The sequence below is a fragment of the Zosterops lateralis genome (assembly GCF_965231275.1).
Source record: "Zosterops lateralis genome assembly, chromosome: 12".
NCBI lineage: Eukaryota > Metazoa > Chordata > Aves > Passeriformes > Zosteropidae > Zosterops > Zosterops lateralis.
The window spans coordinates 18,314,848-18,340,737 of NC_139772.1; the positions used below are offsets into that span (position 1 = coordinate 18,314,848).

General features: G+C 42.1%; 1 protein-coding gene across 2 annotated transcripts; it reads left to right on the forward strand.

Annotated features, from left to right (window-relative positions):
- The first annotated feature begins 252 nt into the window (after window positions 1-252).
- LRP3 (LDL receptor related protein 3) lies at window positions 253-24,624 on the forward strand. 2 transcript variants are annotated; one of them, XM_083870495.1, is made up of 7 exons: window positions 253-357; window positions 5,349-5,396; window positions 12,147-12,285; window positions 20,030-20,238; window positions 20,523-21,609; window positions 22,783-22,915; window positions 23,776-24,624. In XM_083870495.1, the coding sequence occupies exons 1-7, from the start codon at window positions 291-293 to the stop codon at window positions 24,580-24,582; spliced, it is 2,490 nt and encodes an 829-aa protein (XP_083726621.1). In that variant the 5' UTR covers window positions 253-290; the 3' UTR covers window positions 24,583-24,624. The 2 variants fall into 2 exon arrangements, with proteins under 2 accessions (XP_083726621.1, XP_083726622.1); XM_083870496.1 differs by lacking the exon at window positions 253-357 and adding an exon at window positions 415-2,014 and having other exon boundaries at window positions 23,776-24,623.
- The last annotated feature ends 1,266 nt before the right edge of the window (window positions 24,625-25,890 follow it).

Consider the following 25,890-nt stretch of genomic DNA (forward strand, 5'->3'; position numbering starts at 1 on the left):
GGGGCGGAGCTGCGCTCCCCTCGCCGTCTGGCCCGGCCCGGCCGCCGCAGCTGCTCGGCGGGCCTGTCACGTGGGGCGGCGGCGCTGCGGTCCGTGCTCCGCCACCTGCCCCGGGGCGGGAGCGCGGCCCGGCCATGGGGCCGCCGCGGCGGGCGCCCGCAGCACTCCCGGCTCCCCGGCGGGCGGGGGCACCGCGGGCCGCCGGCTCCCCCGGCTCGGCGTAGCGGCTCGGCGGGTGCGGGACCGCCGCGGTTTCCCCCGCGCTGAAGGGCAGGCGACAGCGACCCGCCATGGAGAAGGCAGCGGCCGCGGAGCTCCGTCCGGGCGCGCTGGCGCCGCTCACTGCCATCTGCCTGGGTGAGTGCGGCCCGGCCGCTCCCCGCCGGCGGGGCATGGCCGGGCACGGCGGTGGGGACTGCCGGGCCCCCTCCTCCCCTACGGGAAGTGACCGCGGGATGGGACGGGGCTGCCACACGCGGGGTCGTGCCGGCGGAGCCCCTCCCGTCACCCCGCTTCCGAACGGGGCCGGGGCGGCCGCGGCTCTCTCGGGCCCCCGCTCGGCTGCCGTGCCCGCCCGGCCGTGTGGGGCCGCGCAGGGCGCTGCCGGGTCCAGCCAACCCATCGCCGTGCCCTTGGCTTGGGAAGCGCTGCCATAACCTCGCATAGCCCTGAAAAAAAAAAAAAAAAAAAAAAAAAAAAAGTTGAGGAGGCATCAGCGGCTCTTCCCTGAGCTGTGAGCTGGCGGGGCGCGGTGAGGGACTGCCCGGCGCTCGGCCCCGCACGGCCCTTCTCGAGCGGCAGCGGGAGGCAACCTTTTCTCCCCCTCCGTGTCTCTGCCATAATCTGTTCTCTTCCCTCCCTTCCGCTTGAAGCCGTTGCTCTCCGCTCTGCTTCTGCGGGTATTAAGTTATGGCAACGTGATGAAGCGTATTGCTGGTTTCCAGCCTGTCAGCCCGTTCAGCCAGGGGAGATGGTTTTTGTTAGGCTGAAGCGTTGGCGCCTGGCTGTGACTAGACCGAGTGAACGATAGCCCCGGGTATTTCACAGGGACACTGGAGTCAGGGGTTACCTGAGCTGAGCTGACTGCTCCTTTCTGTGCCCTGCCAAAGGGCTCTGCTGGGGCAGCCTAGTGGGGAGCCCCGCATGCGGCTGGGCTGTGCTGGGGCTGCTCTGAGCCCTCCGGACACTTACCTGGTAAACCGTCACAGCTCCTTGAGCCGGAATGTTTTAACCCACCTATCTTTGCTAATGAAGTGGGTTAGAGTTAATTTTTAATAATCCCAAGTGACAGTTACTATTCGTTATGTAAATGATCAGAAGGGGATTTCTGTGGCCAGACTGCTGCTTCTGTTTTTGTAAAAGTGCTTCCTTAACATCAGAGATTACCTAGAAAAAAGTAGAAAAGTTGAAGTTCGAAGGCTGCTGTGGTTATTTCAAATGTATCTATTTTAATTAACGTAAGTACAATATAAAAACCTAGCTAAACTACAAAACAGTTTGAACATCTAGGTCGTACAACTCTTGTTTTTTGTGGAGTCCTAATGGTATTTCAGAGATGTGCACAGCATAAAGATAATGTCTGCTACAGTGCTTATTTAAAGTTAGAGAAAGATACATATTTTCTGTGTATCTCTGAATTTCTTACTTTTTTTTTTTTTTTTTTTTTTTTTTTTTTTTTAGTTTTGTTTACTGTGGGGGGTTTTTTTAGTTTGTTTGGTTGGGGTTTTTTTGTGGCCCAGTCAGACCTTTGTTAAACCTTTTATCAGTTGACATAAATAGCGTGGTTATTGTTAAAATGACTAATGAGATAATAAAAGATTATGTAAACTCCAGAACTGAAGTGAGAATTCTTTTCGTGTTTAGGTGTGGGTGATGTCAGTTTGAAAGTTTAGTAGATTTCTGCTTTCTATGACTTCTAGAATTTCACTGTCTGGCTCTTCTTTTCAGCTGGAATGTTTTATTCCTATTCCTTGCACAACTACTTGACTGTAGTGGAAGTTGAGAGACATGAGAGGTGGGAAGCTTGTAAGGTATTTTGCTTTAGTGAACCCATAAGAATATAATGCTGCTACTTTAACTATTTTTGTATTTTACTTCCTGCTTGTCTGTCCTTTCCTTTCATCCTTGTTTTTGATTTCATCCTTAGTTCTTGTTTCTTGCCATTCTTTTCTTGTTTTCCCCTGGCCTGTGTGTGGGTGTTTGGTGTCTGTATCAATGCTCTGCCACTGACCATTGCTGTGTGACCTCATCTGTAAACTGCTGCTCCAAAGACTGGAATTGGGTTTGTTTCAACTGTTCTTTTGTGAAGCCATTTTGTTTATCATTCTTGAGAAATTCTGGAGGACATAGAAAGTTATCAAATAAGAAGGAATCAGTGAAGCTGATGTCTCTCCTAGCTGTGGGGAAAGCCTGGTAGCTGTCATTTGGTTTGGAGGTGCCAAGATGTAAATTTCCCTTTTGATCCAAATAGCCGCTTTCCAAGCTGAAAACCTCACCCTGAGAATTATTTAGCAAACCAAATGAATGGCACAGTAAGTTTCCTACATGGAGTTAAAGCCAACTGAACCACTTCTGGGATTTTTTTTCTAGCTTTCCCATAACTGCTCAACAGTTAAGAAAAAGGGCCTCTAGAAAACTTTCTAATACTCTAGTTTCTCACCTGTTTTTATTTTGACAAGGTTTTGTTTTGACAAGAGACAAGAAAATCAGCAGGGAATGGCTGTTCTTTCTTATGGGCCTCTGACAGTTTTGAGAGCTGTGTGCAGGTTTAACAGTGCTCTTGTGGTTTGATTTGATGGTCTTGAGTGAGCAAAATGGGTATTGGAAACTATAAGCTTATTCAGTTGCTTGGGAAAGTATCTGGTGTGAGACTTAGATTTTATTTTAAAGAACTATTTTTGCTGACTGGGTATAAAAGGGTTTGGAAATGAGAGCGAAGAACTTGCAACTGCAGCCAACAGAAGCGGTTTTTTTTAGAGATAAATGGGGTTCTCCTTCTTAGGTATCTGCCAGGTGTGGTGTGCAAGGCTGCCTAAAACTGCATTTGTGGTAGTAAACTAGGGCACTCTGTTTCACAGTCCTCAGTAATGCAGCTCTGAGTTTGCTAATTCCACTCTATTATGCCCCTTGTCTTTATCCTACTTACTTCCTTTTAAAGGGCATGGGGGCCTCTTATAAGCCATGTGAGGAAACCTCTGCTTCAGAGCTTGTTTCTCTTACGGCTGTTGCAAGTATTCAGGTAGGAAACATAAAGATTACGATGGTAGTACAGACCCAGACTCTTCCATGCAATGTATCTTCAAACACTGCTTTCAGCTGTGCTGATAGTACTTAGGCAGAGTATGTCCACATACTTTCTTTGGAGCAAAACCAAGTATTTTAATTCTCATGAATATAAATTGTGACATAATCATGGATTAATATCATCTCAGTCTTTAGGACTGCATTACTATGGTTACAGAAATAGTGGCACTTGAATACTGAATGAGGAAATGCTGTGTTGCTGTTACAGCCACGATGCAGAGTTTGTCACAAGCGGATGTGCTGCTTTGCCAGAGTTAGCAGAGCCATGTTGTTTCCTGTGCAGGATGTTGGTCCTGGGTAGGCTTACTCACCTAACGGAGCAAGCTAGCACTGTGAAAGAAGAAATAATTACATGGCACATTGATATTATCCTATAATAAATGTTACTAATGTTAGCTAATTATGTAATAAAATTAGTGCTGTTTGGGTCCTTTGAACATGATGATAATGTTTATTAACACAAGTCTGTGGCTCAGGTGTGCTTTTCCTCAAGCTGTAGCATTACATACACTGCCATTTAGTTGCCCTCCTGGTTTTGTGTATTCCTAAAAGCTCAGTCCCAAGACTACTTAGAAAGAGAGAGAAGTCACTGCCCTTGTCCCTGTGGTAGAGCCTGAAGTCTGTGACACCAGGAAGAGTCTTTCTCTCTGTCTTGCAGGGCCTGGCCTCAGCCTGAGGTCTGTAGCAGTCCTCCCAAAAGGAGAAAATCCAAACTGTGGATAGCCAGATATAAGTCAGGGAGGGAGAGCTGTGGGCACCTGAGCCACTACAGTGTGGTGACAGAAAAATGTGACTGGGCCTGAACTGGAAAGCTAAGGGATTGGTTTTTATTTCCCCCCCCTGTAGTGTCTGGTGCTTTTTGTACCTCTTGTGCTGGTTTAAGTTATAACAGAAGGTAGTCAGGGCAAGAGTCATTGTTTTGTGATGTGTTTAGACAGTGTAGAAGACAATGGGGGCCCACACTCTGAGCCATAAATAGTGTTAATTGTCAGCTGCTTCCTAAGTGACTGCCGGGAACAGGGACGGTTTCTCTTCCTCTCTTCTCCTATTGTTGATTTTTAGATTATGTTTTTAACTGAATTCTTGCAAGAGATTATCTATTTAAAGATTTAGGGCTTAACTTACACAAAATAAAGCCAAAGTGAGTGCTTGGGTTGAGATGTTGTAAGTAAAGTTTTTGATAACATTTTAAACCTTTCTAATTCTTTCAAGCATTTATCATTTTACGAATAAGTTATCTTTGTAGATCACAGATTACTGTTGAAATGAGAGCAGTCAGTGGAACATGCTGTAATTTTTATGGAAGTGCCTTAAAGAATGTGTGGGGAAACTAATAGGGAACTACATATTAATACTGACTTGTGGAGCAACAATGACACAGGACAAATTTTCTTTGGCAATAACTACTCTTTCCAGATCACTTTAATAGTATACACTCTGAGAGGAGACGTTTGAGAAAGTGAAGAGTCTTTGGAACTCAATTTGCAAGTCAGATATATATTGCAAGTACTGCCTCATCCTGTTTTGATTGTATTAGTGGACCTTGTTGAAAACTTCGTTGCTTTTGCTTAGTCAAGGCACTCACGTTAGCTTTAGCAGCTGATTTTCAAGGTGACATTTACCTGAGGGGAACAAACTTTGCTTTATTCAAAGAAGTATTTAAAGATAATAATCGCATTAGTTATCCAGCATTTAAGCAGGTAACGTCACTAGCCATGATGATAAGTGTTTTAGTGTGATTGTTCTTCTGTGTTCCTCAATTAAAATTAATCCTATGGAAGATAATTTAGAGTAGATTGGCAGTTGTTTCTTTTGGTAGTGTGTTTCAGAGATACCAAACTTACATTGTGTATGACTTGTTTTAGCTTCAGTGAAGGATAATAGTTGATTACATGACTTGCCTGTGCAGATAAGAAAAGTTCTTGTTGGAAAACTGCAATGCATTTATGCTAACACCCCAGCAAACACCTAGGAATGGTTAACTATTGACTGCCACCCTGTACTGCTAGAACTTGTCTGAACATTATTTTTCTGTCTTTACACAGTGAATCTCTTCCTGACTGGGAAAATAGAAAGTGCTGTTACCTCATTAGGTAAGACATACTTTTCTTACCTGTATTTACTGTTCATTTGAGCTGTTGAAGCTGTTTCTTCCCCATACAAAGAGATGTTCTAATGAAAGAATGACTTTTGTAATGACGTTTGTTTAAGACAGACTAACGATGACAGCTTAGGAAGTTTAAGACTTTCAAATCTTCCTGGGCTCTGTCCCGGTGCCAGCCAAGGGCAGGGCTCGCTGTCCCCAGGCCGGGCCGCTGTCCCCAAGGGGAAGGCTCGCTGTCCCCAGGCCGGGCCCGCTGTCCCCAAGGGGAAGGCTCGGTGTCCCCAGGGCTGGGACTCGCTGTCCCCAAGGCCAGGGCCCGCTGTCCCGCTGTCCCCAGCCCGGAGCTGTCCCCTCCCCGTGTGCTGCCGGCGGCGGGACAAGCCCGGGGTGCGGAGCGGGGGCCGCGCCGCCCTTTGTGTCCCTTGTGCTCCTGTCCCGGGGCCGTGCCGGGCTCGGGGCGCCTCCATCGCCCTCTGTCACCCGCCGCTGCCATTCGTGTTCTTGTGTCACTGCTCCTTTCCTTAGCTGGTCCTTGTTAAATTGTAAATTGTTACAGTAACAGTGAATCGTTATCTCAGCCCTAATCTGCATTTTGTCTCTCTCACCTGAGGGGTTGGGGATGGGAGTGGCTGCGTGGGGCTCATTTTCCAGCTGGGTTTAAACCACAACAGGATTATAGACTGCATCATTGTCATTGTGATGGATAAAAATTGTAAGCTTGAGGCTAAGGTCGGTAGTGCAGGCTGATATGTTTAGGGGAAAACTCTGTTTAGGGAGCATGCCTGGGAGCACCAAGTCAGGGAGAGTGGCTCATTCCCGAAGAAGCTAAGACAATAATATTAAAAATGTCTCATGAGTGTCAGTGTGGAAATTCAACGAGAATCGTAGCACTTAGTGTCATTTCCTTCTCTCAGCAGTGCTGTGACTTACTGACATTATGAGAATATTGCAGTCAGGGTCCTCTTGGTGACGAGGACTCTCTTGTGACTGTCAATCCACTGTCATATGTGTAGATGTACTTTATACCCAAAGAGGCTGCAATTTGCATTAAAACTGAAAACGGCAAATAAGGGAGATGGAAGGAAAGGATATTGAAAACAAAAAAAAATAATTCTAGGACAATAGGTCAAATAATGTGGGAGCTTGAGTGTTCAAGTCAAAACTGAGGGTTGAGGGAAGGTTTAAATGAGGAGAAGGTAGTAATTTTATGATTAGGTAACCTGCTTAAATTAAGCCTAGAGGAAGTGTGGGTAAACCGTGCAGGGCATGTGTTGTTTCCAATACAGTATTTTCCATTCTTTCATTGGAAAAAGTACAGAATGTCATTTATGTCCTAGTATGTTCTGCCTGGATGGTTCTTTAGCTTTTGATGGAGTTTGGCATCTGTTAATGATACGTGAGTTCAAAAAATTTGTGAATGAAGTAATTACACAGTTGCTTATTTAGACTGGTGATAGTGCCTCAGTCTAAAGTATGTAGAGCTTCTTCCAGTTGGCTCTGCTGCTTTCTAACACTTTTTTTTCATTAGAAATAGAGTTGTAACACCTGGCTTTTATTCTGCAAGTATGCTGAAAACCTCAGAGTATTGTAGCCTTCATGTTTTCTTGTCTTCATACAGTTTTGAGTTACCTTGTCTCTGATGGTGTAACTGGAGCTTGGGATGAAAATGATCACCAAAGGTCATTGCAGCAGAGGGATCCATGTGTAGCTTCTCGTACCTGTGCTTGCAGGAGGCTAGGGCTGGCCTGTTGATTTAGCAGTGTGAGCTCAGATTTTGTCACGTCTGTAAGTGGAGCCTTTGGGCACTGCCTTTGCTCTGACTGGGGGCAGAAGAAGCCAGCTGGAGCCTGGGCGAGGAGATGGGGAAGCCTTAAGTCGTCTTTTTCCACATGCACAAGGGATGCATTAAACAGTGTATGCAAGCTCTCCTTGAGGGAGCATTTTGAGAACTTGGGGAGAGTTCCCTGCCGACTCTGAGACAGCTACTTGAGGAAATGTATATTGCCAAGCATTTGGTTTTGAGAGGAGGTTCCTTGTGGCAATGGCAAAATATCTTTTATCCTGGAGCAGATGGTTGGGATGTGTTCCTTGTGACTAGGACAGGCCCTGGTGCAGAAGAATGTGAAGCTGCAGGATTTATTTTCTTCTGGGATTGTCTGAAAATTTATTCTGGCACAGCATAGTACCCTCAGTGCTGTCCTTTGGTGAAGCTCAATGTCTGTTTTATTACAGTTGCTCTTGCAAAAGTAAGAGTAATATTATTCATGTAAAGTTTTTGGAAATGTCATTGCACGTATTTGTGGCATATTCAACGGGCAGAAAAAATCTACTGCTGTTTACAGTAGAAGAAATCCATTTGATTGTTACAGAAAGCCTCATTAAGATTTATGTCCTCTTGACAGAAACTCTCTGAACTCAAATCCCTTCTGGCATTTATTTAAAGTTTTGGGTTTTCTTTTTCTTTTCTTGATTTTTTTTTTTTTTTGGTTGTTTAGGAGTTTTTTGACTGTGGAAGATTTATTATTGTCTGTCTTATCTTTTCTTTAAAAGCACCATCTCGGTGAGATTTTTGGTGGGTTGGTTTGCAAATCCAGGAATTGGTATTTTTGTTTCTTTGGTTAATGCTAAATGTGGGAAATTTAAGCATTTTGGAGTTTTTAGTGAATTGGGATTTCATTTTTGTTCTAGGTTTGTGCAGAAATGCTGTGGAAAGACGCAGAATTGTTGAAAAAGTGTTATCACTGCTGTTCTTATGTGTTGTCACTGATGATAAGGTCTTCAGAATCCAGGACTGTACCTTTCTATTTAGGAACTTCCCTTTCCTTTAGATGTTTTGAACAGGCTTTTGTTTATTTTCCTTAAGGAATCACAGTGTAGTGCTGAAGCCCAACTTAATAACACGGTACTTAGGCACGTGTGTGACTTTGCAGACTTCGTGGCCAGGAGCTGAGGAGGGAAGTGGGAACCTTTTATTGATGCTGAAGCCCCAACAGTATAAAATTCTGCCCTTGTGTGGTTTTGCCCTTTTGTTGTCAGCACCGAAGGCTGTGTTTAATAAAGGTTTTTCTTTCAAAATTGATGTGTGTGAAAAAAGAGCCGCTGAAAGCTGTGCTGGGATAGTTCACCTTTTCTGCCTTGCAGCAGTCAGTGCACGAGGAGTGGAGAGGCAGGCGACTGCTTCAGGAAGGAGGTCGATTGATGTTTGAAAATCCCGTATTAATGAGCGTTGGTGGGGAAAAAAGACATCAAAAACATGAGGCAATTAAGTGGGGTCTGGGTAAACAGTGTAGTAGTTTTGGGAGGGATGTATATAGGTGTGTCCCCAGTTTGCTCCAGCAGGTTTAGGGAACCGTGGACATATCATTAAAACGGTGTAATTAAGTTTTGGCAATACCGTCTTGATGTCATTCGTAATGATAGTGTACCCCATAATCATCTGTGCCCAGAAGTCGTTCCTGTATCTGTCAGGTTCCCGGCCGGAGCCGTGTGTCCGCGGTGTGCGGGGAGGGAGTTTTCCGTGGCGCGGGGTCTGTGCAGTCTGCCCGAGCGGCCTCTGGCTGTGCCCCCGCGGTGAGGGGAACTGCCGCGGCGCCGCTTACAGCCCCAGGGCTCTCCTCCTGTGCCACACCGCGCCGAGAGAACACAGCAGCGAAAAGCGGTTTCCAGCCCTGGTCTCTGTCCGTCCCCCTCCCCGCGGCTTCGGGAGCTGGGGACAGACACCGCGCCGGGAGAAGAGGGCGCCGAGGCCTCCGGCGGGAGCCACTGAGGGGAGCCGGGCCGAGGGGAGGCCGGCCGAGGGGAGCCCGCCCGGCCGCCCCGTCCTGCCTGCCCCTGCCTCTGGCAAGACAAACTCCCGCCGTCAGTTCTCAGCCCCCTGCCTCCAAAGAACTTCAGTCAGGCCTCCAGCCGTCAGGAGATACGCCAAGTGAGATAGGACATAGGAGTGGGGCGGTGGAGGAAAGACTGACACCATTTCCCCCTTTGTCCTTCGACCCGTATGCTCGAAATCCAGGGCCCCATCTTGGGGCTGTGCCTGGCAGTTTGTGTTTGGGGTCTCTTTTTCTTTCGGGGAGTCCACAGGATTGAGCAGTTTTGTTTGTAGTCATTGTTTGCTGTTGTTTCTGACTCTTGCTATTCTGCTTGTTAGTGAAGGGTTATTTTTCACGTAATCTACTTATATTCATTACTTACTTGGACCCCTGAGGGAGACAGCTAGACCCGGAGGCTTCTCCTTTAAATTGTCTTGAACCAAGGCAAATATTAATTCAGGTTTGTGGTCCATTCAAATCAAGAGCCAAGCAGTTGTCCTTTTGATTTTGAGTAGGACAAGTCTGAAATGCTTGATGTGTGTCAGGGGGGATAAGGCCATGGCAAAGTATTGGCAACAATAGCCATTGTCAGATGAACTGCCAGAAATGGCATATAGTGTCAGTGCAGCCCTTAGATTTGCAGTTACAATTCTTCTGTTAAAAGGAAAAATCTTTATTTTGTCGCTTGTTTTTTTTCTTGCCTTGCATTTATATCAGCTCTGCAATGTTAATAAGAAAAAGCATTTCTCACTGGAGACCTTAACTGGGTTACTGAACTTGTTACAGCAAATTCTCTACATTATGAAACTACATTATTCCAAAAGAAAAAAAAATAGGGATGTTTCTTTAAAAAAGCTGGTCCTGCATTGAACTATTGCTCAGAGTCTTTGTAATTACTTCCTAAAACTGGGAAATAAGTATTTGGGAGAATAATTGCTCTGCTAACTACACTGATGAATGTGTGAATGGGAGTGCTCATGCGGAGCCGGCAGCCTGTCAGTGGGACTTCCTGGGAATGGAAACTAAATAAGTTTTGTGTCATTTTGATTCTGTTCTGTCACAAATACTCTGAGTAAGGGATATTAATCCAGAACATAATTTGGTACAGGGGTGCAGAAACATTTGCACAGGTGTTACTGGAAGCTTCTGGATAGTGCTGTCTGCTGTATTTGTTCTTTCATTTTGTGCATTCTATTTCCTTCCCATTTTGAAGTGTTATCAACCTGACAATTAGGAAATGCAGCCTTTCCAGGTCCTTTATGTGTTTCCTAGCTCTTGGGCCTCTTTTGCTGCTGTGATATGTTGATGCAGTAACAAGTATGTGCAGCACAATTATAGACCTAAAGAAAGTGGGAGCTGGAGTTGGAAACTCCCGTGGATTTTACATTTGCTTTTATAATTCTATAATTGCAACTGCATCTCAGTATTTTCCAGCACCTGTCATGGAGCCGGTCTGGTTTTAGAAATGTGATCACAAAAATGTTCTTGTTTTTGTAACATCATTACTGTATAATATTTGTTTGGAAACAGATGTTTTCATGTATTCTGTATGTTTTTGTGGCCTTTGAAACTGGTGGGAATTAAATACATGTATTCCAGTGGAATGCTCTATCTGCAGATTGAAAATAATAGCATTTTTATGTTACTCAGGTAAGTTACTCACCTCATGCTTTTTGTATTCCTGTGGCTCTCACTTCAAAAGTGCTTACTGTGGACAAACAGAATAGTGCCAGGCCTGGGTTTCCTGGAGGGGACATGCTGCACCCAGCCCCATCCAGGAGCTCCACAGGCAGCCCTGCCACTTGACTTGACTGCAGCTTTGCTGGTACTCCTTCCTTCCATCCCTCCAGTGCAGCTAAATCTGATCCTGACTGGGAATTGAAAATGGTGTATTTATGTGCCTGGATTTCAAGCAATACTATAAATCTCTCGTTTATAATGCAGTGTATTTGGGTGCATGAGGTAACAAGGTATAGGCAGCCTTTTTTTTTTTTTTTCCTTGCTACATTTTTCAGCTACAAGAATGTAAGCTTCTGTCAAAAACTGAAATATTCAGCTGCAGTCCACAAGTAATGCTCTAGATAGTAATTTGTTTTAAAAATAGTTTAAATAATATTTTTGGAGACTGCTTCAGAATAGCTCTTGCATTACAAAGAATTTTCCCTCTTGCTTGCTTTCCTATCAGAACAGCTTTTCAACTTGTCCTTGGAACATTTAATTTTCACTTTTGAATTACTTAATTACAAATTGTAAGTATTTGATGTAGCCTGCTGTTTTCCATAGGAAGAATCAAAAATGCTTTGAAAATGCTGAGCTTTATTTGGCCTTGTTTGCTCCTTTCCCTGTCTTGAAAATTTTTCCCATCTATGTGGGTTCAGAAGGAATTTAGAGTACTTTAGTAATGTCCAGTGAAAACATTTAACGTTGGACTGCAGTTTACTTTTGTGTGGGAGGGGTGGGGGTGTGGTGGGTGGTGTTATTTTCTTAACCCTTACAAATTCTTCACGTGGTTAAGAGAATAAACAACATGTCCAGGAACATGTTACAACAAAATGAGCTACTGGCTACTTTACAGTTAATGTGGATCTTCTTCACTTGCTGGGTGACCTACCTAAGGCTTTGGGAAGCTGATAAGAAGGATTTCTGTATTGCATCCTCTTGGCAGATCCATCAGTAATATTGATTGTAGCTTGTGGTAGATTCATACAAGGTTATTGATTGGTCCTGCATTGAAATGCAGGTTATGCTTACCTACACTTGGTGTGGGTGTCTTAATTAAAAAACAGGGCAGGGAAGAAAGCAGTAAGAGGATAAAACTGTTGACTATCACATGTCTGCAGTCTCTAGAAACTGATGAAAGCTCTTGAAGCTAATATGAATTGTTGATTAGGCAAAGCATTAACAATATTATTTTTCTCCCTTATTAACAGCTGCTTGCAGTGGAGAACTGGAACAGCACACAGAGAGACGGGGAGTCATCTATAGTCCTTCCTGGCCATCCAACTATCCTCCAGCCATCAACTGCAGCTGGTACATTCAAGGAGATCATGGAGATATGATAACAATTAGGTATGGCTTGATATTTGTGGAGGTAAAGGATTGCTTTGTTGAAGTAAAACAAAATGTGAGTTTACCTGACACACCAGTGTGAGGCTGTCTTTGAAGCCACTGGATGATCAAAGAAAGCCAAAATTGCTTACAGTGGAACGTCATTCCAGATTGGGCACCTCTCTCTCTTTAAAAATGCTTCACTGTGTCTTGCTTCTGTAGACTACTTCTGACATCCATTATTACAGAAGTCATTGTGGTCTTTTAATGTATTTATCTTCACAATGCCTGGGTGAGACTTCATATACCCCTGACAGATGAGGGAGTGGGAAAAAGCAATACATTTACTCACGTTAAATAATGCCCTTTGCCTTCACTGCTTTTAGATAAGAGTAGGTGAAGGCTATAAAACCTAGAACAGCTTCAGTGGGCATATAAAATTCTTAGAGAAGAAATAGCATTTTCACTAATGTCTTGAAATGGTGCCATGTTTAATAGACAGTTGAAGATAATTATTACTTATTGTTACTTGTTTACCAAAAGATACATGCTTTTCTGCTTAATATTTATTTCCACCAAATCAAATAATAGTTAGCATTTGTGGTACAATTTCAGCTCAATTCTAGAAAAATGCTATTCGAAAAAGACTCAAATGTACTGGAAATGGTTTGTTAAGAATTTTTAGGGTATAATATGAGCATACTGTGTATGTGCTCAATTTCTCTGGGCTAATGGTAGGATCCTTCACAAACCAAGACTTTCTTACTTAAAAATAAAACCTAAGAAAAGTTTTTCTTTGGGGGCAGGGGGTTAATACTGTTACATTTGGCACCATCTGCTCATTCTTTGCTCAGCTGCTTAAAGGGGCTGCAAAACCTCTGCTGCAGATGCTCAGAAATTGAAAACAAATCTGCCACACATGGAATAATAGGAAGGCTCCACCACTCATAGTTCAGAATAGGAAATACTCACCAAAAGTAATGAAATAAATAAGTAAATACCTGCCAGCATTTGAAATTCATAAATAGAAACATGCTTTTAAACCCCATTACATTACATTGGACGTGGGGAATTTGTTTCAAAGCAGGGATTGTTGGAGACTGAGAAAGCATACAAATGAGACACAGACTTGATTCTGGAGAATAATGCTGCAGTTTATGCTATGAAAATATCGCAGAGCTCCAGTTAGAATTAGGACTCTCTTCTGCAAGTATTAGTCTAGCAGAGGTTAAAAAGACAAAGGAACATGAGGTGTGGCAGCTGGTAATAGTGTGTACAGTTTAGATGTATGCACAGCAATATGACTTGAAAGAGTTGTTCTTAATGGGTTTGTTTTCTATCCTGAACACACAGGCACATCCTGCCCTCCTCTGCACATGCAAACAATAGAAACTACGTGTTTACATCCCAGGGACTAGTGCTGTGGTGTTATGTTTCTGACTATAAATGTACTTGGAATGACTCACTCCAGTGTATGACATGCAAAATGTTACAGCATCTGAGGATTTCTTTACAAGGCTGTTGCCCTTGCAATGCCAAGGATGTAAAAGAAGGAGCTGACTTGTCTAGGCTAGGAGGTTTCAAATGTAAATATGTTTTCTGCTTTCCAGTTAGATATGCTGCTTGTTCTAACAGTGTGTTGGTAGGGGCATAAGAGTAGCTTTTCAAATTTTCCTAGGAAAATCAAACACAGTTCTTGTGCTCACATCTGGATTTTGAAAGGTTTCAAAAAAACCCATCTCCTTTGTGTTGTGTGACACAGTATGCACTTCCTTTGATCTTGAATTCTCATTGACAATAAGACAGCAGTGTTATATAAGAGATATATATAATGAGATACAGCAGGAGTCATTAGGGGATAAAATTGCAATTGAAAGTATTTTTTATTTCCAAACTGTTTGCACTTGGTGGGGTTTTTTTTAATAAACCTATTTTTCGACATCTGTCAGTAGAACAGTGACCAGATCTACACGTGTATGTAAGATGCTGACTTGTGTGGCCATCTCCTTTAGAAGCTGTGTCTTAATGTCTGTCTTTCATGTGTGTATTGATTTTCTGCATATCCTCACATTTCCATGCTTACTGTTTTGCTTTGTAGTTTACTTTTTAGAAATCCTTGAGGGAGCTTTCCTATGAACAGGAAGTAGATGTTCTTTGTGCTTATACCACTCTATATGCATGTTTCAGTACTTTCTTTCAAGTTGGTGTGTCTGATGGAATGGTGCTGTTGAGACCTGTGAACAAGTCTGTAGCCACTGTTCTCCAGGACTATGTTATGTCTCTTTAAATTCAAGTAATCACTTGCTAGTTACTGTTTTGGAGACTACTTGATTTTTTTCCACCCGTTTTCTCTATTTTTATGCTTCTTTTCACAGAAGATTACATAAAGTCATGTAAGAGCAGATGAAGATATCATATGCAGTAACTGCATTTGTACCATCATTTACAGGCTTTATAGGTTTATGTTTCCTCATATTAAGAAAGAGGTGAAAAAAATTTTTGTTTAGCATTTGCTGTTATTTGATGGTTGCAGTTAACCCTAGTGTGGGTAGAGTATAAATTTATTATTTTATTACTGTAATTTATGGGACTGCAAGTAAAATGTTCTCCATGTTCAGAATTCAAGATAGAGTATTGAAAGGCAATCTACTTTGTGACCTACTCAAGCTGTCTCTTAATAATAGAGGTGAGGGGATCACCTTCACTGGCTTTTACTTCAGTGATTCATAACACTGGCTTTGAAAAAAGAAATTGTCAGATACCATTTGAGTTTCAATTTCTGCATAAAATTCAGGTCTGTTCATATGTTCTTGCTGGTCTGTAATTGTGTGAGAGCTAAAGGAACTGCTTCACAGTCTATTTACCAAACTTGGAGTGTTTCAGACCTTGACATTAATTGGAAAAAACCTCATAATAGCAATTTACTTGCTCAGCTTTTGAAGAAATAGCCCCAGTGTCTCTTGCCTAAGGTTATGCAGTTAGCTGGTGCTTGGGAGCTGGGAGTAGAATAGAGCTTTCCTGACTTCAGGTCCTTGTGCTTCAGTGGTTAAGCAGAAGTTTTTAATGAGCCAATTAAGTCATCAGTTGTTCACAGTCTACACTTTCTGTGAGAAGTTGGCAAATAAAAGTAACTTTTCTGCTTAATTAGTCGGTTTTATTTTGGGACTGTACTTTATTGACCTGTCTATAATATTTATTCTCCAATTTTTAAAATTAGTTTAGAGGGCCAAATTGGACATTTACTTTTTTATTTATTTACTAATTGCTTTCATTCAGATTTTGCGTCCCATGTTTGTCCTTTTCCAGTTGCTAAGAAAGCTTTCTTTTTCTTTAATCTGTAGTCCCTCGTGCCTAAATTACTGAAAGGGTTGTAGAGAATTCCCTACGTTATTTATAGAAGTTCTTTTTCTCCTAGCTGCTACTGTTCCTTTCAGTGCAGATGGCAAAAAACTAAGCTCTGCTAAGCATTAGTTTTGCAGGAAGCACATTTTCTCTCATATATGTAGCCTATTAATGTGTGTTTATGATTGTCTGGTTTAATGAAGTTCTTGTCAGATAGTGGGAAGATACCATTGTAGGCTGTTATTTCCTGTGAGTACATAGGTGAGAACTGATATGTCTGACTAACCCTGTAACTTCCTGTAAACTGGTATTCTGCTCACTGCCGGAGGTAACCTCTTTTTCAGTGTCATACCACTGGTAAAAGAATCAGATGAGTTTACTGATTTCTGCAGGATTCAGTTAAAAAGAGACTTAGTGCTGTATTTCTTAATACAATTGAATACAATTCAGTTGTATTGCAGAACATTGAATTGTTCTGATCCTCAAATTCTGAATACTTTAATAGTGTTTAATAGACTATTGTACTTTTCTATAAAAATATGGAAGAGACATTCCAAGAGCAAGACAATAGCATCTTTCAGGAGAAACAAAACCTGCAAAATTTGATCCAGTAATTTTGATCTTGTACACCAGTCTCCTTTTATATTCCTGTATTGTTTTGGAGATCCACAGGTTGCAGTAAGAACAGCCTAAGGGCCAGGCCATTTTAAAGGGTGTTGTTCTGTGATGGCTGTAGTATTTTGTTCATGTTGTAGTTCTGTTTCCGTATGGCTCCTGTTTCTTGTTTTAGTCACAAAAAATGATGTAGTTTTTTGATACAAAAGGTCTGAGACTTCCCACAAAAACAGTAACTACAGACTTCAGTACTTTTCCAAAGACTGTACAGTGTCTGTGTAGTCCTACAAGCACAAATCTTTGCCCCATATTTCCACTGTATGCCAATACTCATTCAAACACTGGACTTATCCTTTTGATGGAAAAAATTGCATTCCAGATTGAGAAAGCTCAGCTGAATAAATAAATGTTTTGTGGGTAGCAGGATTAAGTTATTCTTCAGAGGACTATAACAGAACAGCTCTAGATCTAATTAGAGATGATGAAAGAAATAAAGCAGTAGAGGGTGAATGCAGGATTTAGGACTCTTGGCTAAAATAAATCAGTTGGCTACTTAATGTCAGAAACTTCTCAAAACCTTGTTGTCACAAATGCATTATAAAGTGAAGCCAAATTTTATGTACTTACAAGTGCAAACATATGTATTCATATTGTTTTCATATTTCTTCAGAGGTAGTGTTTTTTTGTGTCAAGGCCTTGTTCAAGTATGTCATGCTTTTGGTCTTGTGTAAAATCATCAGAGTAAATGAGGAAAAGTTTGCTTCTAGTAGGGGCAATATAACTTAAAAGGGTGCTGAAATAGAGTGACAATGCCTTAATCAAAGGAAAAATTGTTGAAAATAATCTGTTGATTAGTTTGCATAAGGGGAAACATAATTGCTTTGGCTTTTAGAAGAAGAAATTTTATAACTGCTGTGGTATCTATTACACATAAAATTTCACATTAGAACTAGAACATACACAAATAAATTGTGTTTGAAACCTCTAGGCACTTGGGATTAAGATGTTTCTTTTTGTAAAAGAGTTTGTTCTTGTGAATATTCTGTATTGCCCTTTTTGAATACCAAGACATTTTTTTCAGTAACTTGTGTATCTCCAAGAGGCATGGTGTTTCCTTGCAAGTCTCTTCTGTCTCATCACCCTTGTACTCTGTGGCTGAAGTTTGGCTTTGTTGGTGAAGAAATGTGGGATTCCACTCTGAATCTGTCTGAGATCCACAAGTAACACTCAGGACAAGTTATCCTCTGTGTATGCCTGGGCTTCTGCATTGGAAGCTGGAACTAAAGGTTCTTCCTCTTCCACAACCAAAAAAACCTGTTTATTAGCAATGTACAATACTAGACTTTCAAGGTGCAAGTAAAAGATAATAATTATACACAAATGCAGGTTCTTGAGGGGTATTGCTGTCATCTGCAAAGGAGTTTGTAAACAAGGTATGTGCATGTAGCTAACTTTTCTATACTCTTCCTTTGTATGAATCTTAAAAGTGTTAAATATTTTTCTTTTTTTTCCTAGAAAGAAATGCATTTTAAAAGTAAGCTATAGACAGCTTATTTTAGAGGCAAATTCTGCCCTGGGTTTGTGCAGTCTGTGTTGTGTAACCACACTATGGCTGAATTATTTACTTGATAGACCAAAGTAGCTCTTTTCAGCAGAGTGAGGAAAATGAGTGGCTGTGGGACCCAGCTGGAGTGCGGGGAACTGAGTAAGATAGGAGAGCAATTTGTTTGCCTCTTTAAGGTTGATTCTGGTACATCTAAAATAACTACAGAAGTAAAGGATCAAAAGATTTAGTAAGTGAACTTGTTTGTATCATACAAACAGAAATTTTTTAGTCATTCCCACCCTCCCTTCCCAGTTTTAAGTTTCCATTTCTTGATTTAGTGACTGTTTCCTTTTCTTAAAAACTTTTGTTGTTGGGCAGATAGGTATATCTAAGACTTAGTCAAAAAGTTTTCATTAAAAAATTCCTATGAACAATCCTCCAAGTAGATGACAGGAACCCTACATGATGTGTGGTGCCAAAATGAGTTACAGAGAGCAGAAGTGGTGTGGTACCTCAGTAACGCTGTCTCACATCTCATGTAACAAACTTCGTATCTGTGGCTGCCCTGATGCTTTGGATTATTCCTTTTCATGATGCAGAGGCTGTTCACTTTCTTGGTCATTAAAAGCATTTTATGCAGAACACCTGTAGGAGAAATACTCTGGTTTATCTTTGAATGGCTGACTACTTAAATCTTGTTATTTTAGCTGCACAGTCATCTAAAACTTCCTTGCAAAATATGCTGGTTTCAGAAGCTTGATGAGGTTGCTTATAGCGAAGAATTAAGTGCTGTGGGAATATTTCTTCACAACTGGGAAGACACACAGAGGTTGGTGAGAGAAAAAGAGTTAGGAGAGGAAGGACATTTCTGGGTGGTTTGTCCTTGCACATACGTTGTTTGTCATCTCCTAATTTCCATTTTAACTTATCACTTTCAGTGATACTTACTTCTCATGCTCTTGCTGATAAAATGTTTTTTGATAGTTATTAAGCCAATGTGTTTGGCAAAACCTACACGTGTGGGTAGGCTGAGTCTCCTGCTAAAATGAATTAGCTAGTTATATAGTTGCTGTTCTTTCCCTTTCAACTTCAAAGGTCAAGATCTGGCAGGCATTGACAGTGTTTTGTAAATACACATTGATATCAGAAAATTATCTTTTAACTTACCTTTTTCAAAGAATTTGTCTTTGATGTTTGTGAAAAAATCCTTTAGGGAAGGAGATCTGTATTTTGCAGCAGCTTCTCTGCCTTTCTGAAAATTCTGTCTAGATATTTGCATGGAGTATGCACAAACTTCTACACCAAGTTAATTTGGTGCAGCTGAGTTACATAAAAGGGGACCAGAATTAATTTCTAAGTGTTCTGAACAGTCTGCCATTTCCTAATGAGTATGTTTTTCTGTGCAGTCTGCAATCTGCTATTGTCATTGCAGATTGCTGAATACAAATGCAATCTGTTTCATCAGAGAGCAAATACCACATGTGGTTCCTGAGCCACAGGTTAGGGAGTATTATCCAGTTGTGTTCAGTGTTCTGCAAACAGCCAGGGCACCTCTTTGCACAAGTTAAGCTACTATTGAATAATCACTTGGCTTGTGTCAGCAGAAGGGCTAGAAATTTGACTGGAAAAGGTTATAGCCTTGTTTGTTCTGCACTCCCAGGAAGGGAATATTTTAATCTTTGAATGAAAAGATAATGGTGTTAGATTTTAGGTTCGATTTCCACCCCTATTCTTGTCTTGATCTCTCCTTGCCCATCCATGACTTGAAGAGTGGATTTGTGTCTCTCATACTTAGCCCATTAGGGTTCTTTGTACTGCTTCCTGTCGTTCTCTTTCCAAGACAGTAGTCAACCCTGTCATCCCTAGTTCCATAGCTTTTACGGTTGGAAATGACTGCTGAAATTAATCTGCTTTTTGTATAATGTATTCTGTAACTTTACTTTTCCTCATATCTATATTTTAGGAAGCAGTTTTGTTTAAGGACTGAGTAAAAGAGGAATCATTCTTTCAGCTTTTGGAGCTACTTTGGTATGATGTTTATGCTTGTGAGATGGGTGTTTTTCTACATTGGGGTATGTGTGTTGTTTCTATATACTCAGGGTAGTATATAGAAGGTAGGTGCTTCATTATCTTTGAATGTGATCACTTTATGTCAGCACTGCTTGATGCAAAAAGTCAGCCATTAGAGTCTTCTTTCTGTGTTAGGCTTTGTTCCAGATACATGTCCTTTTTATAACTTGTGCATTCTTTTATCCTTAACAGTTTTAAGAACTTTGATTTGGAGGACTCTCAGAAGTGTGCAGTAGACTGGTTGATGATTGGCCCATCTTCCAAGAGGGAGGAGTACAAAGTGTGTGGATCTTCCATACCTCCATCTTTCATCTCTGCAAGGGACCACGTGTGGATATTTTTTCACTCAGACGCGTCTAGCTCAGGACAGGCTCAGGGATTTCGCCTTTCATATATTAGAGGTAAAATCTTATGGCTTCGTTGGCTTCACTTTATACACTCTCTGGCAAAACTTGGAAGACAGTAGTACTTTTTCTTGACAGGTGTCTTGGGCCATTGAAGACTGTAAAGTATTGGTGTGGTAGTAGTGATATCATTTGCAAGTGGCTTTTTAACAGTATTGCTGAACTGTACTGACCTGACTAATTAGCTTGTGACATGTGTGGTAGTAAATGTTGAAAAGTGATTACAGATAGTTCCAAAAGTTTTGATACTGATTTTTTTTTCTCCTTGTCCTCTTCAACAGGAAAAATAGGTCAGTCTGTGTGCCAGTCAGATGAATTCCGTTGTGCAAATGGGAAGTGTATTCCCAGTACTTGGAAATGTAATTCCATGGATGAGTGTGGTGATAACTCAGATGAGAAGAATTGCACTGTCCCTCCAACAGACCCTCCATCCAGCATCTGTCCCTCAGGAATGTTTCAGTGCAGCGCAGCCCGCTCCACCAAATGCTTGATGAACGAGCTGAGATGTAATTCCGTTAAGGACTGTGGTGATGGTTCGGATGAAGATAATTGTCCTGATCTTTCCTGTGGCAAAAGGCTGGGTAATTTTTACGGCTCTTTTGCTTCCCCAGACTTATTCCGTGCTGATCACAGCAGGTCAGACATGCGCTGCACGTGGTATGTGGACACACAGGATAATCGGCATGTCCTGTTGCAGCTCGATTTGCAGTTAGGCTACAATGACTATGTAAAGGTGTACGATGGCATTGGGGAGAGAGGTGATAAATTAATGCAGACGTTTTCACACCACAACAACAGGCATTCTGTGAGCGTGGAGTCGTCAAAGGGCCAACTCACTGTCTCATATCATGCCCACTCCAAGAGTACTGGCCATGGATTCAATGCAACGTATCAGGTGAAAGGCTACTGCCTTCCTTGGGAGCACCCTTGTGGAAGTGATGAGGAGTGTTTCACAGATAAGCAGCATTGTGATGGCTGGTGGCATTGTCCAAATGGCAAGGACGAGGAGAACTGTCCTGCTTGCCAGAAGAATGAATACCCATGTGAAGGAAACAGTGGGCTTTGTTACTCAATACTTGACCGCTGTAATAACCAGAAGAATTGTCCAGATGGCTCAGATGAAAAAAACTGCTTTACTTGCCAGCCAGGAAATTTTCATTGTGGGACAAATCTGTGCATCTTTGAGACTTGGCGCTGCGATGGCCAAGAAGACTGCCAGGATGGAAGTGATGAACGTAACTGCCTGGTGATTGTTCCTAGGAAGGTCATCACAGCTGCTCTGATTGGGAGTCTCGTGTGTGGCTTGCTGCTAGTCATAGCACTGGGTTGTGCATTTAAATTATATTCTCTGAGGACCAGGGAGTACAGGTGAGTGTCATGCTTTGTTGTTGTTTTCATAGCTGGGGTGTTTTTTTCCATTTTGTTAAAAGGAAAAAAAAAGTTGATTCTTAACCAGAGAATTTGCAAAATACTGTGAAATCAAATCCAAGGACCTAGTGACAGCTAAATAGTAGTCACTGCATTAGGCTTAGAGAAAATTTCTGGGAGTAGTGAGCGGAAATATCAGCTTGTCTGTGGTTTGTGAGAAGTACGTGTTTATTACATGGTATGGCAGAATGTGTATCTAACTTAATCTGTCTTGAGCAGTTTCCTTTTCCTTCTCATCCCCTTCTAACAAACCTCTTCCCCCTTCCAAAAACTGAATGCTGAGCTGCCACAGTGAAGTCTTCACTGAATCTGAATTGAATAAGCCTTCACTCGTCCCCAAATACTCCAGTTCTCAGTTCTGCTAAAAGTGATGTCCTGCTATGGTGGGGCCTGTTCTGAGCAGGAGTTGTCCATGGTATAAGCTGTGCCCCTTTGCCCTGGTTCTGTATGCCTCATTTTAGGTGAAGTGTGTGTATTTCTTTGCCTGTGTGTTACATGTATGTGTAAGTAGGGTTCTGCCTTCTAGGAGAGTCATAGGGGATGTTTTGGTTCCCATCTTGTCATGTGTATCAGCTCTGTGCTATGCTGCTGACACTGTGTTTTAAACTGTGTGCTTTATATTCTCTCCTGATCAAATCTGCATGATTAAGGACCTGCAAAAGAGCTGCTGTGCTAAGGTGGCAATTTCAGTGCCTCTGTTCTGTCAGGACTGGCAAACCTCTCTGCAACTGCAAGCTGCCCCTGTTGGGTGATTGTTTCCAGTTCTTAATTTCCTTTCCAAAAATAACCTTTAGGCCCTTGCTGAACAACTTGCTGTTACTGGCACAACAATTACTGGCTGGTTGAAAAAACTGCAGTTGCCACTGAAAAACTTCAGTGTCCAGCCTGAGACTGCACTAAAGAGTTTGCTGGTGTGATTCATTCATATTTATACCCTGTACTCTTAGTCCTTTTGTTTATTTAACATCCTGATAAAATTTCCATGGAGCTTAGTGGAAGGTTTGTGGTTTTACTTCTAGCATGAGCCCTTTGGCAATGCTTTTATACATTGGTGTCAGAGAGGCAGGACAGACTTACTTCTCTTCCACGTTTTCTCACTGGTTCTGTTTCCAGAGCATTTGAGACTCAGATGACGCGACTGGAGGCAGAGTTTGTGCGGCGGGAAGCTCCACCTTCCTATGGACAGCTGATTGCTCAAGGACTTATTCCCCCAGTTGAAGACTTCCCTGTCTACAATGCATCACAAGTATGCAGACAAGTGCCAATGAATATTTCAGCAGCCAAACTACTATAAATTAGATAAAATCAATCTGGAACTGTGTTTCAGTGGCTGTGCTAATTTTATGGAAGTAATATAAAAATGTGTATGAGTTACATGGAGCTGAAGAACCATAGTTCCACAGGTGCTGTGGGTAGTTTTGAACATGCTAAATTTATTTGCTGTTGGGGAACAACAGTGAGATAAACACTTCTGCTGTACATCAAGACAGAATGAGAGAAAGGTCAGAAAGTAAATAGAAAAAAAGGGCTTTTCAAGCTGAAACTGTAAATGCACCTGAAATGACACTGGCAAGCCCTTAAGTCATTCTGTTTTATTGCTGAGTACTCAGAAAACTCCTGTGCCTTGTCAGAATTGTGTCTAACTGAGATACAATTCCTGTTGTGATAAAGCACTTGTAGTTTGTTACTCCAGTGGAAAATTAAGTTCCTGGGCAGACAAGTAGAGCTTAAAATCATAAAGGAAACACTGTAAGGGACAGAAGTTGTGGCTGCCCTTCCCTGGCAGTGTTCAAGGCCAGGTTGGGTTGGTCATTGACCAGTTTGGTCTAGTGGGAAGTGTTCACAGCAGGAAATTTGGAATTAGATGATCTTTATAGTCCCTTGCAAGCCAAACCATTCTATAAATCTATGAGAGTTTTTTGGTCTAGGCAGTACTGTCTTTGGTGTTCTCAAATAGTTTGTTAGAAAATACGTATTTAAGAAGGAAGCACAGGGATCAAGTCTGAGTATTGTGGTGAAGTGGGGAGAGCAGGGTTTAGAAATCTTTAGAAGTCTTTTCAAACAGCACGTGTGAAATGCTGATTTGCTGCTACCTCTGTGTTCCAGGCTTCTGTGCTGCAGAACATTCGGACAGCCATGAGGAGGCAGATGAGGCGCCACTCGTCCAGACGGGGCTCGTCCCGGCGGCGCTTGGGCAGGCTCTGGAACAGACTCTTCCACAGACCTCGGGTGAGAGGACAGATCCCCCTCCTGACACCTGCCCGCACCTCACAGACTACACTGGGTGATGGGATCATCAGCAGTGCTGATGGGACTGTTCAGAGTCCATCACCTTCCCCTGAAGGACCAAGTTCAGAGGCAAATGGCCAAGCCAGGGGCCCACAAGAAGCTGGATGCAGCAGCCTGCAGCCAGAGACTGAAATTACAGAGCCATCGCCTTCCAACATCTTCCAGCCAAATACTTGCACAGCAGCACATGCAGAGCCTGAGGCTGGACACAGTGATAAATCCTTAAGTGCTGACTCTGACAGAGAGCTTAAGCAGTCCAGTAAAGTGGATACAGGAAAGGCTTTCAGAGATCCTTTATCTGAAAGTGTTACAGAAACGATCCATGGAGGGTCAGTATCCAGGAGGACTGTCCCAGAGGACAGTAGTATAAGTGGAAGTCATCCACTGAGTGAAGATCCGTGTAGATTACCCTTAAAAAAGTGGGAGTCTGCTTATCCAGACAGCCCTATGAATGTTCATATCCAGGTGGATGGACAAAACCAGTGTTGCCCTAACTCACACCAGGAGGAGCCTTTGGGTGTTCATGCGGCTTGTTGCCATTCTTTGGAAGTGCCAATGTTACAGTCATCTACTTCCCTCTCTGAAAACAATACTAGTGATGATGAATCTTTACTTGTTTGCTAATAAAAATTTTTGTTTTGTCCATGTAGATTTTGTAACTTCATTATTTTTGTGGCAATGCACTTTGATGATAGGTGGTATGTCTGTGCTCCCAACTTTCTCTCTTAAAATGGGTGTGCTTTAATCCCACAGTGAGTGCACTAGAAGACCAGATGGGACAAGTTTATGTCACCATTGCTATTCCTGCAACTGCAACGGGGCAGAAGTAGGCCAGTATGTGATGGTAGGGGCTAGGAGAACATGAATGTGTCACTGCAGTTTGGAGGCATCTCCATCTTCTGGTATTTCTTTTTGTACTTTTCGTCAATCTGCATTCAGTGTTTCTTTGCCTTTCAGTGGTCTCACTGAATTAGAGAATTCTGTTGGAACCCTGGGCAGACACCGCTCACTCCAGTGTAACTCTTGAGTACTAAGCTACAAATAACATTGTTTTCTTTTCAAGCATAATAATTTAGTTAAAATTTAATAATTTTAATTAAACATACTTAGGAGGAATTAAAATCTTTCGTAGCTTCCACTTTTATAGGAGGTGCTCACTTCTTTTGTTCCTTTCAGAAATGTTTGGATGGCCATATGTACCTTGAAGCATCCACTAAATCCAAAGTCTCTGTATGGAATACCCAGAATGAAATCAGATGTCTCGGCTACTAAAGCTTTGTAATGAGAGTGTAGCAATGTTCAGTGTAAGTGGAGTGCATTGAATCCTAGTTGCAGCAATATTTCTTTTTTGCATTGTCTTGTGTTGCTTGCATTTTCTTCATAGTGATGCTTTGAGTGTTGCAGAATTGTTTCTTCCTTCTCTGCCTTTTCTCCTCTCCTCCTTTGTGTTTCCAGGGGCTCTGTGTTGATACCACTTGGAGTGTCCTGAAGGACACTGAGGCTTTACAGCTCCTTGGGGCTGCACTGAGCACTTGGTCAGGATCAGACTTCTGTTTTATTTTGAAATAAAATCTGTGTCACAAGTTTGCTTGTAAATCTGCTGTGTAAGTGCAGATGTGTAAGCCAGTGGTTTTATTTATGTTTTCCTTTTAGAGAATGCTATTTTTTTTTTTTAAATTTGCTTTTTTCTTTGAAGAACTGAAATACATCAGTGCCGTTTTAAAGCTAAGACTGTGTAGATTGTACACAGTTAAATGTAAACTAGTGCCTTTTTGGTTTTTTACAGTGTAATTAAAAGTAAGCAAGTTTTATTTACCTGTAAGAAGGTGGCATTGCTTAATGAGGAGTCCCTGCAGAATGACAGAGCTCTGATAGCCTGGTCCTGTTGTCATGGCTGGGGTGGTGGCCAGACTGTCCCTCTCTAACAAAAGC